The 18,157-nt window shown below is 36.5% G+C and overlaps 1 protein-coding gene across 8 annotated transcripts in view; it reads right to left on the reverse strand.

Annotated features, from left to right (window-relative positions):
* HERC4 (HECT and RLD domain containing E3 ubiquitin protein ligase 4) overlaps positions 1-18,157 on the reverse strand; it is a 136,150-nt gene that overhangs the window by 61,889 nt on the left and 56,104 nt on the right. For all 8 annotated transcript variants that reach the window (XM_019444323.2, XM_019444322.2, XM_019444321.2 and 5 more), the window contains one exon: positions 11,791-11,951. In XM_019444323.2, the coding sequence (XP_019299868.1) occupies positions 11,791-11,951 (161 nt within the window). The remainder of the gene's footprint in view (positions 1-11,790; positions 11,952-18,157) is intronic.

The following is an 18,157-nucleotide window of genomic DNA, read 5'->3' on the forward strand; positions in this document are numbered from 1 at the left end:
GAAAACGTGCACACATGCAAGCGGGGGAGGGGCAGGCAGGAAAAGAGAGAATCCCAAGCATGCTCCATGCTGTCAGTGCAGAGCCCCAAGTGGGGCTCAATCTCACAAAATGTGAGATCAAGACTTGAGTTGAAATCAACAGTCGGACGCTTAGCCAAATGAGCCACCCAGGTGCCCCTATTTATTCTTATTAATGTTTGTCTTATTTATTTATTAGGTACCTTACTGTTTTCTTCACCAATATGTATAAACACTTTGGCTATTCAGGTTAATTAATCTTAGGGTGTATTTGCTACAGCCATTTTTCTTATTTAATTTTGACTCACAGATTTCTTTTTCCATTTAATCAAATGTATTTAAATCTCATCCTTTATGAAGACTTTCACTGCCATATGCTGAGAAAGCCTTCCCCATGTTCATGTGTTTTGTCTTTTTAAGTAATCTCTACACCCAACCTGGGATTTGAACTTACAACACCGATATCAAGAGTCACATGTTCTTCCAACTGAGGCAGCCAGGAGTCCCAAAGCTTTCCCATGTTCAAATCAGAGAATTATTTTCTTAAGAACTTTTAAACATTTAATTCTTGAATCCTTTTATGACTTATTTTAGTGGATACTCTTAGGATCTAAACTGACTTTTTCTCTCCAATTTTCATGTGTTGAGTAATTTTTCCCTCTTCATAGATTAGTGATGCCTTGTTTTAAAGTTGTGAAAAGGCACTGCCTCTTCCACCTACACCACAACTCTAAGCAATACTGACACTATTCTCTATCCCAAAAGTGTTCTCAAAGTCCTTCTCAGTATGTACCTCCAAGCACCAATACCAAGCAACCAGAGTTTGAAGTTGAAATAAAACCTATATACAATACCTATATGGGAATTTCTGCCACTCCCCCCGCCCCCGGACTTTCCATTAAGTAATAATGGAATGCCTGTATATACCAATAATCTGATCTGTTACAGTTTTACATAGCACATGTTATCATATCTAGGAGGGCTAGTTCATATTCTCCTTACTGTTTACAAAAGACTTTTTACATTGTCAGAGAAAATTGAGAAGACTTTGAAATAGGGCCCCCTGTCTCCCCCTACCCTTACTAAGTCCTGATTAAAGCACCCTTCAGGAATATCTCCACCTAAAAGGTATCACTGAGCTACTTACAGTTCTATAAATTGTACTTCTATTTAGGAGCAGTACTGACAGAGATACAGCTATGCACATGCTTTTGACTTACAAGGAAAAGGAGTAGTTTTTGATATTCTCTGAACTCCTTTATACTTTTAGGACACTCAGGACCCTAAACAACTTCTCAGTACTTAAGGGGTTAAAAGCAGAGATTTTTAGTGGAGTAGAGTTTAAAATTAAGAAATATTTAAAATACTGATTCATTTAAAAATGAGCAATAAGAATGCACTACATCTTAGCAAAGATAACATCTTAGTATTAATATGAAAGTCATTTTGATTTCATGGACCCTCTTAAGACAACACAACCTATTCTGAAGCAAGTCAGTTTGTTCCAGAATACGAAAGAGCATAACCAAAGACAATGTGACAAGTGAATTTTATTTGCCTTGCTTACTCTGAAAGAAGCTATAAAATGTGTTAATGTCTTAGCAAATTGCACTCAATTTTAAAGTGTGTGCTCCCATGGTTTACTGATTGTCTTCCTTCACCTATAATATAAAATGTTATTCTTTACTTTTTGTGAATCTGCTAGACAGCAAAAATTCTTTGTCTTATTAGAATAGTTTGCAAGCACTGGGTGTTGTATGGAAACCAATTTAACAATAAATTTCATATACTGGAAAAAAAAAGAATAGTTTTCAATACTTTATGTTGCTTTTATTGTCTTTCATTATTTAAGGGGGAAAAAATGTTCCTCAGTTTTGGAAGAGCTAATAAACATTTCCAATTTCATTACCCCCCCACAATTTACTCTGAAATCTTTGTCACTTTGAGTAACCAAGTATTGTTTCTAATATCAATAATTATATCTTAATAAAGTGTTCAAGTCCTCTCACAATTTCTTTGATTTTTGCCTTCTGTTACGGGTTCAATTATTTCCCTCAAAGTTCATATGTTGAAGTCCCAACCCTCAGTAACTCAGATATAGCTGTATTCAGAGAAAGGGTCTTTGAAGAAATGATCAAGGTAAAATGAGGCTGTTAGGGAAGGACCCTAATCCAATATATCTGAAGTCCTCAAAATAAAAAGAAGAGACATCAGTGATGCACACACACAGAGAAAAGGCCATTAAGGACACAGCAAAAAGGCAGACTTTGCTAGCCAAGGAGAGAGGCCTCAGAAGAAACCCAAAGTGCTGACATGATACCTTGATCATGGACTTCTAGCCTCCAAAACTGTTGAGAAAATAAATTTGTTGTCTAAGCCATCCAGTCTGTAGTATTTTTTATGGCAGCTCTTGCAAACTAACATAATTCACAAAATCACATCCTCAACATAGAAAACTAAAACTTGCAAGATAACTTTTACATATTAGTGAAAATAACTTTGAGAATTCCCAGAGAGGCCTTGGAGAATCACAAAAGTTTGTTCTTTTATATAGAAGAGACGCTAGAAATAATTAGGTTTCTTTAAAGTGTTACTATTTAAGAAATTAGAAAAGACACCCAATCTTCCCTAAGTTAAATTTATATGGTAAGATGTAATTAAATATAAATATTTCAAAAGTTGTTTGTCTTATAAGAAGTCCCTGGAGATTTGTCAGTATCTTTGTTTTCCATATGTTTACATGGAAATATGTTTATATATGAAGGGCATCTGGGTGGTTCAGTCGGTTAAGCATCCAACTTCGGCTCAGGTCATGACCTCGTGGTTCAGGAATCCAAGCCATGAGTTGGGCTCTGTGTTGACAGCTCAGAGCCTAGAGCCCACTTCAGATTCTGTGTCTTTCTCTCTCTCTGCCCCTCCCCTGCTCACACTCTGTCTCTCTCTCTCAAAAATAAACATTAAAAACAAACAAAAAAAAAAACCCACAGATGTTTAAATATGAAGTAAAACACTATTCAAAACTCTTTTGAAATTGTTCCAGCTTTCCTGTATTTATCAAAGTTCAGGTGGTAAATCCTAATTTCAGTTATTATTTAACTGTTATTTTAAGTGTTTCATGGTATATTCTTACTGCTTTAATTCATATCTAGTATCATCTTGTTTGCAAATGGGATGTATTTCACTTATGCACAAATTTTACAAAATATACTGATGTCTAATCTTGACTCCTGACTTACTGAATCTCTTCACTTGACATTCTTTGTTATTCCTGGTAATTAGGTCTTAGGATTATCATGTTATATCTCAACATTTTTTTTTGAAAGAGAGAGTGCTTGAGGGCACATGTGCACTATTGGCAGAGGGGCAGAGAGAAGAGGGAGAGATAATGACCTTAGTCTAAATCAAGTTGGACACTTAACTGACTGAAGCACCCACCCAGACGCCCCTCAACATTTTTCTTCTGTAAGAAATTATAGTCTTCCACATTTATGAATCAGATGTTAAAGGAGTCATTGACTTCTTTGAGAACAAGCTTAATCGTCACCTTTAGAAACATTTTATTTAAAAAACTTCTTGGAATAATGTGTTTTGCATGTCACAGAAACAACCAAATATCCCTGTCAGCTATCTTATTCTTATAATGAACCCTCATCAGATCTTTCCATTTGACAACTATCAGCAATAAATTAGCAACACACGTTTTAAGCTTCAGTCATCTATTGATAGTTTTTGTTTTACTCCGATGCTTGCCTGAAGTTTCTCCTATAAACTCTGACACGGCCAGAGTTTGTGTTTTCAAAAAAAGGACATCTCAGATACATGCAAAAAGAACTGTACCAGCTAGATGAAAGCACTTATATTTCAAAGAATAGACATTTAGATACAGGCTTCTGAGGAGACAGTTAACTTCACAACATACCAGCGGACTGTATTAGAATTACTCCTTTTTTTAAAAGTCTATAAGCAGTTTTATGAAACTGCAAATCCAAAATCCAACAGAACAAGAACACCTCTGGAAGGAGGAACTGATGAAGGGAGGAACTGATGAAAAATTTATTGTGGTTATTTGTTTAGAATAATGTTTAATTTTGTTTTAATGTTCTGGGGTTTTTTTGATATATAAGGGAACTATTTGTCTTCCTAAAGTTATCTAATTCACAAGAATTTTGTAAATTGTGCTTTGTTAAGCTGAAATGAAACATTAAAAATGGTATTTCCTTCTGCCTCACTTCAGCTTGCCAGTATCTCCCAGAAAGGAGCTTGCATCCTCATGTGGTATCTCAGTTTTTGTGGCTGCAGCCCAGGGAACACCTCTTCGTCACCTGGCTCATGGGTCTCACAGGACTGTAATCAACACAGAAAGAGTTCTTAACCAGCTACCACCCCTAGGGCATAGCAAGAGGCAACAGATGGAGACTTCCAATCTTTCTGCAAGAGTCCTATTAGCTTATCTTTGTAGCTGTAGTCTGAGAGGCAGGCTTCTAATTAAGCATAAGTCTCAAGATTCTACTTGTAAGGATACTCTCCAGAGACCTCAGAGGGAAGGCCTTACCTCTGTGCTCTCCCTCTGCCACACTCTAGAGCACCAGTATCTCCCAGAGGGGAGCTATATACACATCAGTTGCTCTGATTTTTGTGGCTGCCGCCTAGTGGATGACCCTTGATTGTCTGGTTCTGGTTGATAGCGGGACTTGCATTCCTGAGAGACGAGGTCCCATGGGCTGTAACAATCAAGAGACAGTTCTGGGCTGGCAACCCCCCCCACTACCACCACAACCAGTGCACAGCACAAATAGCAGACTGAAATATATCTGTCTTTCTGTGAAGAAGGCTTATTTGCATGTCCTGGAGCTTCAACCTTAGGGGTAGGCTTCTGGTTTAGCATACATCTAGTGACCTACTGAGGTGACTGATCTCTGGGGACTGAGGCTAGTGGATGCCATCTTTGCCCTGTACCTCTGCATTACTTCAAGTCACTGTTCTTTCCTGGGAAGGAGCTTGTACCACTGTCTGGTGCCCTGATTTTCATGGTTGCTGCCCAGGGCGTCCCTCTAGGATCTAGTGGCTAGTGGGACTTACGCTTGTGATCCCCAAAGAATATACGTATTTGCATACTTTAAAGTCTGCTACCTGAAAGTCTGGTTTCCAATCAGCTTGAATCTAAGTGCTGACTGAGATCCTCCCATTTGGAACACCCACTGGCCTTCACACACCCTCAATTACTGGGAGCGATTAAAAATTAAAGACTGCTTGGACAATCACAAAGGTTTGAGAGACAACCAAGAGCTAGGCAGGGTTGAACTATTTTTACAAAGCTATCATAATCAAAACAGTATGGTATTAGCATAGAAACAGATACATAGATCAATGGAATAGTATAGAGAAGCCAGAAATAAATCCACACATATATGGTCAATTCATTTATGATAAAGGAGCCAAGAATATACAATGGGGAAAGGACAATCCTTCAATAAATGGTGTTGGAAAAACTGGACAGCCACATGCAAAAGAATGAAATTGGACAACTATCTTACACCATACACAAATACTAACTCAAAATGGATTAAAGACTTGAATAGAAGACCTGAAATCATAAAACTCCTGGAAGAAAACATAGGCAGTAGGCCCCTTGACATCAGTCTTAGAGATGATTTTTTGGGTTTGACACCAAAAGCAAAGACAATAAAAGCAAAAATAAACAAGTGAGACTACATCAAACCAAAAGCTTCTGCACAGCAAAGGAAACCATGAACAAAATGAAAAGGCAACCTATGGAAAGAAAATATTTGCAAATCACATATTTGATAAGGGGTTAATATCCAAAATGAATAAAGAACTCATAATCAATAGCTAAAAGACAAATAATCTGATTAAAAAATAAGCAGAGGATATGAACAGATTATTTCTCCAAGGAAGACAGATGACCAAAAAGTAAACAAAAAGGTGCTTGAATCACTAATCATCAGACAAAAGCAAATCAAAACCACACTGAGATATCACCTCATACCTGTTAGACTGGCTACTATCAAAAACATAAGAAATAACAAGCACTGGTGAGAATGTGGAGTAAAGGGAACCTTTGGGCACTGTTGGTTGGAATGTAAATTAGTGCAACCACTATAAAAAAAACTTTATGAAGGTCTCTCGAAAAAGTAGAAAATAGAGGGGTGCCTGGCTGGCTCAGTCAGCCTCGACTCTTGATCCCAAAGTCATGAATTCAAGTCCCACAGTGGGTGCAGAGCCTACTTAAACAAACAAACAACTCAAAAAGTTAAAAATAGAACTACCATACGATCCAGTGTGGGGAAATAGGTTCAAGACTTCCTTCTGACATAAATGGGTCAGAAAAAAGCTTTGGGCGGAAAGCCGCCACCATGGGGCAAAACACCCAAAGTTAGCCAGTGAGATATTATAATGGGGTGACGAGTAACTTGTTATATCACCTCAGGAAATTAATTTCCATCTGGCACTAATATACTATTGTGCTTTGATCACAAACCCCACTTGCCCCCCAGATCCTTTGCTTCTTACACACACGTTAACAATTACCATCTGATTGTTTTCTTCATGTTCACCACGTGTGTAAGATCTTGAGAGCTCAATAAAAGAGACAAAACCCCTGCTTGGGGCTCTGGTCTCCTCCTGGACATTAGCCTCTCTCATATCCAATTCTGCATCTGCTCTCTTGCTGGACAAGAGAGAACTCCAGACTCATAGTCTGTGACAATCCAGCAATTCCAATTCTGTGTATTTATCCAAAGAAATGAAAAAACGAACTTGAGAAGATACATATGCCCCCATGTTCACTGCATTATTATTTATAATAGCCAAGACATGGAAGCAACCTAACTGCCCACTGATAGATGAATGGATGAAGAAAATGTCTTTCTTTTTCTTTCTTTCTTTCTTTCTTTCTTTCTTTCTTTCTTTCTTTCTTTCTTTCTTTCTTCCTTTCTCTCCCCCCCACCCCACACACACAATGGAATATTATTCAGTCATAAAAAAGAAGGAAATCTTGACATTTGTTACAACAAGGATGAACCTTGAGGGTATTAGGCTAAGTGAAATAAGTCAGAGAAAGGCAAACACCCTATGATCTCACTTACTTCTATGTGGAGTCTTAAAAAAACAAAAAAGCTCATATATATAGGGAACAGATTGGTGGCTGCCAGAAGTAAGGGGGGGTGGGAGGGTGGACAAAATGGGTGAAGTGCATCAAAAGATACAAATTTCCAGATATAAAATAAATAAGTCATGGAGATGTAATGTACAGCATGGTGACTATAATTAATAATAATCTATTACATATTTGAAAGTTGTTAAGAGAGTAAATCTTACAAGTTCTGATCATAAGGAAAATAATTTTGTAGCTATGGTGAGATTTTAATTACATTTTGCAATGTATACAATACTAAATCGTTATGTTTTATACCTGAAATTAATATATGTCAATTAAAAAAATTATTATCTGATTCTTGGGGTGCCTGGGTGGCTCAGGTGGTTAAATGTTCATGAGTTCAAGTCCTGCATCAGACTCCATGCTAACAGCACGGAGCATGCTTGGGATTCTCTCTCCCCCATTCTCTCTCTGCCCCTCCCCACTAGTGCACTCTCGCTTTCTCTCAAAATAAGATATATATATATAAATACATATATATATATATATAAATACATATATATTATATAAATATATATATAAATACGTATTTATACATTTGTATTTATACATATAAATATAAATACATATAAATACACATTTATTATATAAATACATATATAATGCATAAATATATAAATACATATATAATATATATGTATTTATTAAATTTTATATATTTTTAATATATACATATTATATAAATACATATATAATACATACATATATATATGTATTTACACACACACACACACACACACACACACACACACACACACACACACACTGACCCCCAGAATTCAATGAGAATTCAAACTCTTACTAGTTCTCCTTTGTTTTAATAGTAATAGGGCGTCCGGGTAGCTCAGTCGGTTAAGCATCTGACTTTGGCTCAGGTCATGATCTCACAGTTTATGAGTCAAGCCCTGCGTCCAGCTCTTTGCTGACAGCTCAGAGTCTGGAGCCTGCTTCGGAATCTGTGTCTCCCTCTATCTATGTCCCTCCCCTGATCATGCTCTCTCTCTCTCAAAAATAAAATAAACAGTAATACAGTTATTTATATAGGTTCGGTAAGAATCTGTTCCCCTTCTTATAGTTTGTACCTCTTTCATAATTGATTGAACAAATCAACTATGCAACCAAGTACTTATCTGAAGAACATATTTGAGAACTGGATTTTAGGTATGACAACTCATTTTAAGGAACAAAGGCTGGCTGCAGTTATGGAACCAAAGCCTATAATAAAGCCAGTGAAGTAAAAGATTAAAACTTCTCAGGTTTGGGATATTGTCATGGGTTGAATTTGTCTCCTCAAAATTCACATGTTGAAGTCCTAAACCGATGCACCTCAGGATGTGACTTGTTCAGAAACAGGATCACTGCAGATGTAACAAGCTAAGTCAAGGTCATTCTATGTATGGTGAGCCCCTACTACAAAATGACTGATGTCCTTATAAAAGGGGAAAATTTGGACACAGATCCACATGGAGAGAGAACGCCATGTGAAGATGAAGGCAGGTATCTACTACTAGCCAAGAAATGCCAAAGATTGCAGCAAACCACCAGAAGTCAGGAGAGACACATGGAACACAGTCTCCTTTACAGCACTCAGAAGAAATTAACCCTGACAACATGTTTATCTTGGACTTCTAGCCTCCAGAACTGAGTCAATAAATTTTTGTTCAAGATATCCAGTTTGTGATATTTTGTTACAGCAGTCCTAGGAAACTAATGTAGTTGTCCAAACTATATACATTCTAAAGAAAGATCTTCCCTGGCCTATACCAAGTTCCAAGTCTGGAATATTCTGTTAACAATGTTGTTGTTTACCTGTGATCTTAAGGTCCCATTAGATAGTTTATGCTAACAATGTGATTTAGGTGGGGGCCATGGGCTTCACCTCTGGAGGGGCTGAGAAAATTAAATTCACATTTAACTAGTTTTTATCCTACACAACTTTAGTACATTACAAAATAATTATCAACCATTATATATATTATATACAATACATACATATAATTTGTGATAAAATGTACATCAAATTTACCATTTTAACTGTTTAAAATGTACAATTCAGTGGCATTAAATACATTCAAAAAGTGTAACTAACACCATTATTCATTTCCATAAAGTTTTTATCAACCCAAACAGGAACACTGCACTCATTAAACAACTCCTTGTTCTCCCCTCCCCCCAGTCCCTGGTAACCAGAATTCTACTTTCTATCTCTATACCTTTGACTGTTGTTGTAGGTACCTCATTTAAGAGGAGTCACTTGATATATTGTCCTTCTGTGTCTGGCTCTTTTGAGTGAGCATAATATTTGCAAGACTCTTCCATGTTGTAGCATGTATCAAAATTCCATTCCTTTTCATGGCTAATATTCAATTATATACATATACCACATTTTTTTCATCCATTCATCTGTTGATGGGACACCTGAGCTCTTTGTACCTTTTGTCTACGGTCAATCAACAATGTTTTGATGAAACGAAGTTGCAGCAAAACAAGTAATTTTAAAATTCCATTTCCTTTCCCATTTGAACGCAAATAATCTCAAGGTACACAGTTTCAAAGATAACAAAATGCATCCATAAGTGACTAAACTTTACAAATACATGATTTCCTTACAATATCCATGCTGTTTTAAATTATATCCTCTTTATTATGTTATTAACAGTGCCTTTTGGGTAAGAAACTGATATAATAAAACTAACATGCCACTAAGGACACAAGAACAGTATTACTAAAATAAATGTACGTCCTAAACCTAAGAGTAACTGGAAGAAAATGAAGCCATATACTAAATACAAAATCAAACAAAAACAAGAAAAAATAGTATGATATCCTGACCTTTGCTAAATGATAAAGTGTAACTGATAGTTACTTTACCTTTTAGTTACTAAAAAATAAATAAATAAAAAAGAATCTTCAAGGCCATTCATAAAAAGTTATGGACCTTTTCAAATATCAACCTTTATAGTATGCTCATCGCTGAATAAAATATTGAGAGACACAAGTCTTACAACTCTAAGAAAAATCCCAAAGAAAATCAGACACAGATAAAATGAACAGGAACAAAATTCTGAGAAACAGTTTAGGATAGTAAAGGAAATGTATCTATTTTAAAAAAGCACATTTTACGGGCACCTGGGTGGCTCAGTCGGTTAAGCATCCGACTTCAGTTCAGGTCATGATCTCGCAGTTCATGAGTTCCAGCCCCGCATCAGGCTCTGTGCTGACAGCTCAGAGCCTAGAGCCTGCTTCGAATTCTGTGTCTCCCTCTCTCTCTGTCCCTCCCTTGCTTGTGCTCGGTCTCTGTCTCTCTCTCTCTCTCAAAAATAAACATTAAAAAAAATTAATTCAAATATTTCAAACTCTTTAGCAAATAAATTAACACCAATGAAAAAATAACTAGGTCCACTAAAAAAATAATAGAAAATAAAAATAAATCAAAGACTTGGTTAAAGCCATAGGGATACAGAAGCAAATTTAAAAATCTTATATATATTTTTTTTAACATTTATTCATTTTTGAGAGACAAGAGTGTGAGTGGGCGAGGGGCAGAGGGAGAGGGAGGCACAGAATGTGATGCAGGCTCCAGGCTCTGAGCTGTCAGCAACAGAACCCAACACAGGGCTTGAACTCACAGACCGCAAGATCATGACTTGAGCTGAAGACAGACATTTAACTGACTGAGACACCCAGGCACCCTGCAAATTTAAAAATTTTAATACTCTGAATAGGTAATATATTCATATGATCCAAATTTCAAAAAAACAGGAAATATTATATATTTTAAAGTCCAAAATAAATTGAAAGCAGACTCTTCAAGAGATATTTGTACACCCATGTTTACAGTGGCATGATTCACAATAGTAACAAAAGGCAGAAATAATCCAAGTGTCTATCAACAGATGAACAGATAAACAAAATGTGGTATATATGTACAATAAAATGTTATTCAGCCTTAAAAAGGAAGGAAATTCTGACACATGCTACAACATGGATAAACTTTAATGACATTATGCTAAGTTTATGAAATAGCCAGCCACAAAAAGACAAATAGTGTGATTCCACTTACATGATGTACCCAGAGTCAAGTCAAATACACAGAGACAAAATGCAGAACAGTGTCTGCCAGCTATCGGGGGGAGTAAATGCAGACTTGCTGTTTAATGAATACAGAGTTCTAATTTTGCAAGATGAAAAGAGTTCTGGAGATCGGTTGCACAACAATGTCAATGTACTGAACACTACTGAACTGTACATCTTAAATGGCTAAGTTCATAAATTTTGAATAATGTCTATTTTGCCACAATTAAAAATAAAAAAACACCCCTTCCCACCGGCATCTAGCCACCACCCAATTCCCATGTGCCTAGCCCTCTGAAACCACTTTTACTACTTTATTTACCATGAGTTTCCTTATGCATACATAAGCAAGTATAAACAAACTAAGCAAATATGTGCACTGTTCTACATCTTGCTATTTTCATTAAACAATGTATCTTACAATTCTTTCATTCAAATGTAGAAAACTTCATCATTTAAGAGCAGCATTTTAACAAATAACTTTAATGTGTATAGCAAAGCTTTAAAATAACAGAACTTACCAATATCTGGTGGACACTGCCCATTATAAGGGAACCAATTTCCTTTCACAGTGAAAGGACTCTTCCTGTTGCTTGTTGAACCAGTTCCTAGCTGCCCGTTACCACCAAGTCCAAAAGAATAGATTCGTCCTGATGAAGGAACAAAAGCAGAAGTGTGCTGCCTAGAGTAAAATGATAGAAAATCTCAGACTTAATGTTACCTTCCAAACAATTTACATTTAGAAAAGCTTAACAAATATTAACTGATGATTTTTCTTTTTAAAAATACATTAACAAAACTATTATACTTCTTAAATTATCTGTACATAATATTAAAAGTCTTACTGTATATTCAATGAATTCTGTGCCACACATGAAGGCTGCATTAACATGACCCAGAAAATTTCCACAAATGTCCAAATTTAAAAAGGCCCAGATCTATACTAGAATCCCTTATAAAAGATGATTCAGCACAAGAGGTAGCATCTAACTAGGATGTCCAAGTTAAGTTCTCCCCTTCCCTTCCCTGTAACATTCTAGCCTGAAGCTTTTCTATGAGGGTCCACTACCAGGGCACCAATCAAAAATTTTACAATAAGAAACAGGCAAGTAATCCACTACCAATCTTCTGATTGGTGTGTGTGTGTCTGTGTGTGTGTCTGTGTAATAAAATAATAAAACAAAGCTTCCTTTCTCTTCTAAAGAAAGTGACCTTACATACATATGCACCCAGACTCCTTTGGAAGTGGCAGAGGGGAAGCAAACCTTGGAAACTGAAGATCTGATGCTGAAGAAAACCCACTACTCAGTGAACCTGATGTTTCACCACTGTGTATTAAGGAATGGGTTAAAGAGGATAATCCAACTCAGGCCTTGTGTTCCTCAACTTGTTTTATGGCTTCCATCATTTCTGGCAAATTCTTAAGTATCTTTTCTATAAATATTGTTTGTCTCACATTTATTCAATTATTTTCTCCTTGATAGTGTTACATAAATGTTGCACCTTCCCAATATATCCTACCAGTCTCTTAATCTCTCTTTTATATCCATGCCCCTTGTGAGTAATTTCTCTGGATCTGTTTTTCAAATCTCTACTTTTCTCTTTAGCAGTGTGTCCAACCTGCTGTTTTAATTACTCACTGAATTTTAAGTTTCAATGACTACGTCTTATCTCATTTCTGAAGTTCCTTCCCCCTCCCAAATCTGCCAGCCTCTTATTTCACTTAAAAACTGTTATACATTGTGAAACTTAATACCTACACACCAACCCAGGACTACTTTGACAAGCCCCAAACCCACCTTATGGTAACCCTGTGATAACAAATTCTCAGAGGAGATTCAAATCAGAAATGAGACCAAGGACAGAAAAGTCTCCTTATGAGCAAGGGAATATTTCATTGTGAATTCTTTCCATGATGTGGTTTTATTGGGAGGACATGGTTTCTCAGGCCTCACTAAGGCCTCACTAATGCTTCTATCAGCTCTTAGGCCTCATCTCCTGTCCCAAACTCCTTTGCCCTCTATGGTATACTGTTTATCAAAAAAGCCGAAAGTATTCCTCTCCCTATACCCATTATGCTTATAATATGACTTCTGTGGCTATTCCCACCAAGATGGGGAATCTATTTCTCCATGTCTTAAATCTGTTATTATGCCTTACAAGTGGCTTTGAATTCTTTCTCCCTCTCTCTTTAGGAACCCTGTTCTACTATCAGGAGACTAACCCAAAATAAGTGTTTGAAGAATCACATACAACCTGGGGCAGAAACAAGCTGTCCCAGCTAAGGCCATGCCAACTACCCAAACCCTAGCCAGATAACCAGCTGATGAACTGAGTCCAGCTAAGATGAGAACTGGCCAGCTGAGCCTAACTCAAATTACTGAACCAAAGAACTATTAGCAAAATAAAAAACTGTTTTAAGCCACTGAGTTTTGGGGTGTTTTTTTTTTTTTTTTTAGCAATATAAGCTAATTAATATATTACCTACATTTGCAAATTCTTTCAGGGCACCTCCAAAGTCAGTTCAAACAAACAGCTATGGTTTCTAGATTTGTTTTTGCCCTGTGGCATTCCCTTTAGTTCCTGGCAAACTAATCTATGTTATTTAAAAGGTTTTTTGATTCGAAAGGGCTTTCAAGTTATCTAGTCTATCATATTACTGAAAAACTAACTAGAATCTAACAACCATTTTACCTTTGAGGCAAGGGCAATCAAAATTTTTTAATCAAGGATACTCTTTTAACAAATGAAATGTTAAATGGAATCCTAGCATATAAAATAGATTAACTGCTCCGGTCAAAGGGTTTCACATTGCCCAGTCTGCCTCTTTTAGGACTGTGACATCTCAAAAGAACATACAGCTTAAAAATTACTGCAATCCTGGTTCATTAAAGTCCTCCTCAAAATGGTCTACTAAAGTAGTGGTTCTTAAACCTAGCTGCATAATGGAATCACCTAGGGATTACGCTAGGCAACAATATACATTTCTTTCGGGGGGGGGGGGGGACAAGTGAGCAAGGGGCAGAGAGAGAGAGAGAGAGAGAGAGAGAGAGAGAAAGAAAATATCCCATGAGGGGCGGAGAGGGGGGTGGTTAGGAGAGAGAGAGAGAAGTGGGGCTTGAACTCAAGAACCATGAGATAGTAACCTGAGCTGAAGTCAGATGCTTACCCAACTGAGCCATCCAGGTGCCCCAACAATATACATTTCTAAAAACTCTCCAAAAGATAACAGCATGAAGTCAGAATTGAGATTTACTAAATAAACATAAAAATCCTAAATTCTAGATTTGATATAATAGCTCAAAAACAATATAATATTATACCACTGGAATTTGAACCTTTTGTTTTTGGATCATCTCCTTGATGGATTCACGTTTCTTATGTTTCTCATCTGCTTCCTTCAGGAGGCTTTTGACAATTATTCGATAAGGAAATTAATACATCTTATTGTACCAACTACCTGGAAGTCAAACTGGTCAGGATACCATATGCCTACCTACATTCCCCACATAGGTAAGTCTTTCTCAATCAATATATAACTGAAAATTCTTCCCCAACACAATAAACACATTAAATTTCTAGAAAGAACTAAGTTCACAAAACTAAAAGTAACTATTCAAATAATCTTACCTGTTAACAATTACAAAATTAGATAACATTATTTTAAAATATTGTTTTATAGTCTTTTAATGGATTATGCATGAAGATAAACAAGAATAGATGAACTCTCTAAACTTCAGGCAACATATATTCATGTGTAACTTCAGCAGTACAAATAAGGTTTGATAATAAGCACTCCTGGCTCATATATATGTTGAGTTTTGATTTACTTTTTATGAAAAAGTCTAATTCACACATTGGAAAAGGAAAGGAAGGCTTTATCAAATCATTCCCATAATTTTTCAAATACATAACCAAGCACACAAAACTGGGCATACAAAGAAACAGGGCACCATGAACAAAATTTAACAGAAAAAAGAAACAGAAATAGATCCCAAAGATTTCAGACGTTGGAATTATCAAACACAAGAATCTAGAACAACCATGTTTAATAATTTTTTAGTGTCCAAGAAATAAAAGCCAAACTTGAAAACGGACAACTGGAAACACTAAAGAAAAAAAAATTCAGATTTTAAAAAGAACCTGTAAGAACTACTAGAACTAAAAAATCCAAAATAACTGAAATCAAGATCTTGAACGACAGATTTAATGAAAAATAGATACAGCATAAGAATAATGGGCTGAAATATAAATAATAAAAACAATCAGGAAAGCAGCAAAGAGGGTCAAAAATGTGGAAAATAAAGAATGAAGCTACAAGGCAGAGTATGAAGATTCAATATACATCCAATCAGAGTTCCATGAAGAAAGGAGAAGCTATGTCTAAACAGATAATAGCTTTGAATCCCCCATAATTGATCAAAGGTATAATTCCAGACTCAAGAAGCCCCATAGGAAAATGAGGAAATCAGACCCTGAAAAATGAAAGCAAAACTGGAAAAAGATTTAAAAAGAAACACAACAGGGGCTCCTGGGCGGCTCAGTTGGTTAAGCGTCCGACTTTGGCTCAGGTCATGATCTCACAGTTCATGAGTTCGAGCCCCGCATTGGGCTCTGTGCTGACAGCTCAGAGACTGGAGCCTGCTTTGGATTCTGTGTCTTCCTCTTTCTCTGCCCCTCCCCTACTCATGCTGTCTCTCCATCTCTCAAAAATAAATAAACATTTAAAATTAAAAAAAAAAAAGAAACATAATACCTTCAAAGGAGCAACATACTAATAGCTGGCTTCTCAATAAGCAAAGCCAAAAGACAATAGAATGTTATCTTCAAAGCACTGAAAGTAATTACCAAGCTAGAATTCCATCATAGCCAACATCATTAAAGAATTAAAGTGAAATATGGGAGGCCTGGGTGGCTCAGTCGGTTGAGTGTCTGACTTCGGCTCCGGTCATGATCTCACAGTTTGTGAGTTCAAGCCCTGCATTGGGCTCTGTGCTAACAGCTTGGAGACTGGAGCCTGCTTCAGATTCTGTGTCTCCCTCTCTCTCTGCCCCTCTCCCACTCACACTCTGTCTCTCTCTCTCTCTCTCTCAAAAATAAACAAACATTAAAAATAAAAAAATAAAAAGAATTAAAGTGAAATAAAACATTTTTAGATAGATAAAAGAGTGTGCAGATCTATTCAAAGAAAATTCCAGAGGATGTTCAGACCAAAGGAATTGGAAAATATGAAGAGCAGAAAAAAAAGGTAGTAAATATATAGGCATTTCTAAATGTACACTGACTATATGAAACAATGTTTTTGTGAAGTTTAAAATATAGAGAATGAAAACTTGGGAAAGGTAAACGAGAGGTCCTCATAATGCCAGAAAAAGAAAAAGTTATCTATTAATCAATCCAAAGAAAAGAAAATTAGAGAAGAAAAAAATAAAATATTTAAAGATAGATAGTAGGGCACATGAGTGGCTCAATTGGTTGAGTGTCCAACTCCTGATTTCAGCTAAGGTTATGATCCCAGGGTGGTGGGATTGAGTCCAGCACTGAGCTCCACATGGAGTGTGAAGCCTGTTTAGGATTCTCTCTCTCTCTCTCCCTCTGCCCCTCTCCCCTAATCATGAGCATTTGCTCTAATAATAAAACAAAACAAAAATAAATACAATACAACACATTATACAATAGATGACAAAGACAACATAAAATATTATGGCAGGATTAAATACAAATGTATTCGTAATTACAAAACTGACAAAATGGTCAATTTAAAGACAAAGATTGCCAGAGTGGATTCTTTTATTTAATTTGAATATAATTAACATTCAGTGTTATACTGAATGAGAAAATCCCAGGCAGGCTCTGTGCCGTCAGCACAGAGCCCAATGCAGGCCTCAATCCCATGAACAGTGAGATCATGACCTGAGCCAAAATCAGGAGTTGGGACACTTAACCAACTGAGCCACCCAGGCACCCCTTTTGTTTCTTAACATATGAGTGCAATCATATAATATTTGTTTTTCTCTGACTTATTTTACTTAGCATTATACCCTCTAGATCCATTCATGTTGTCGCAAATGGCAAAACTACCATACTAAATTTTTAAAGATCTAACTTAATGCTGTTTACATGATAGTCATCCAAAACCCGCAGAAAGACAAGGTAAAAGATTATGTATAAATGAAAAATATGTAAAGAATGAATATAACATACAATATAGGAAAAAATATATAAGTAGGAGTAGCCCTATTAACATCAGATAAAAAGAGACCCAGGGGTGCCTGGGTGGCTCAGTCTGTTAAGCAACCTACTCTTGATATCTGCTCAAGTCATGATCAGGCCCCACGATGGGCTCAGAGCTAAGCATAGAGCTTACTTTGGATTCTCTCTCCTTCTCGAACTGCCCCTCCCCAACTTCTATCTATGTGCACTCTCTCTCAAAATAAATTTTAAAAAGTATCATTAAAAAGTGGTCTAGAGGTCACAATCACAATGATAAAAATTTCAATTCACCAAGAAGAGATAAAATTGGAATTTTATGCACTTAAGATGGACTCAAAAGCAAAAACTGTCAAACTGACAAGAAAAAATTAAAAACAGTCAAACAGTATAGAACACTGTAATATTTCTTCTTCAGTGACTAATTAAAAAATGGTCAAGCAAAACAAGCCAACAAACAAAAATGCCACACAGAAGATCTGAACATTGTTAGAAAAACTTTACATAATTGAGGCACCTGAGTGGCTCAGTCGGTTAAGCATCTGACTCTTGATTTCAGCTCAGGTCATGATCTCTCAGTTCATGAGTTCAAGCCCAGCGTCAGGCTCTGTACTGACAGAGCAGAGCCCACTTGGGATTCTCTCTCTCTCCCTCTCTTTCTGCCCCTCCCCTGCTCGC

This window comes from Panthera pardus, unplaced genomic scaffold (genome assembly GCF_024362965.1).
Source record: "Panthera pardus isolate Hobbes unplaced genomic scaffold, ASM2436296v1 HiC_scaffold_22, whole genome shotgun sequence".
Classification (NCBI taxonomy): Eukaryota; Metazoa; Chordata; class Mammalia; order Carnivora; family Felidae; genus Panthera; species Panthera pardus.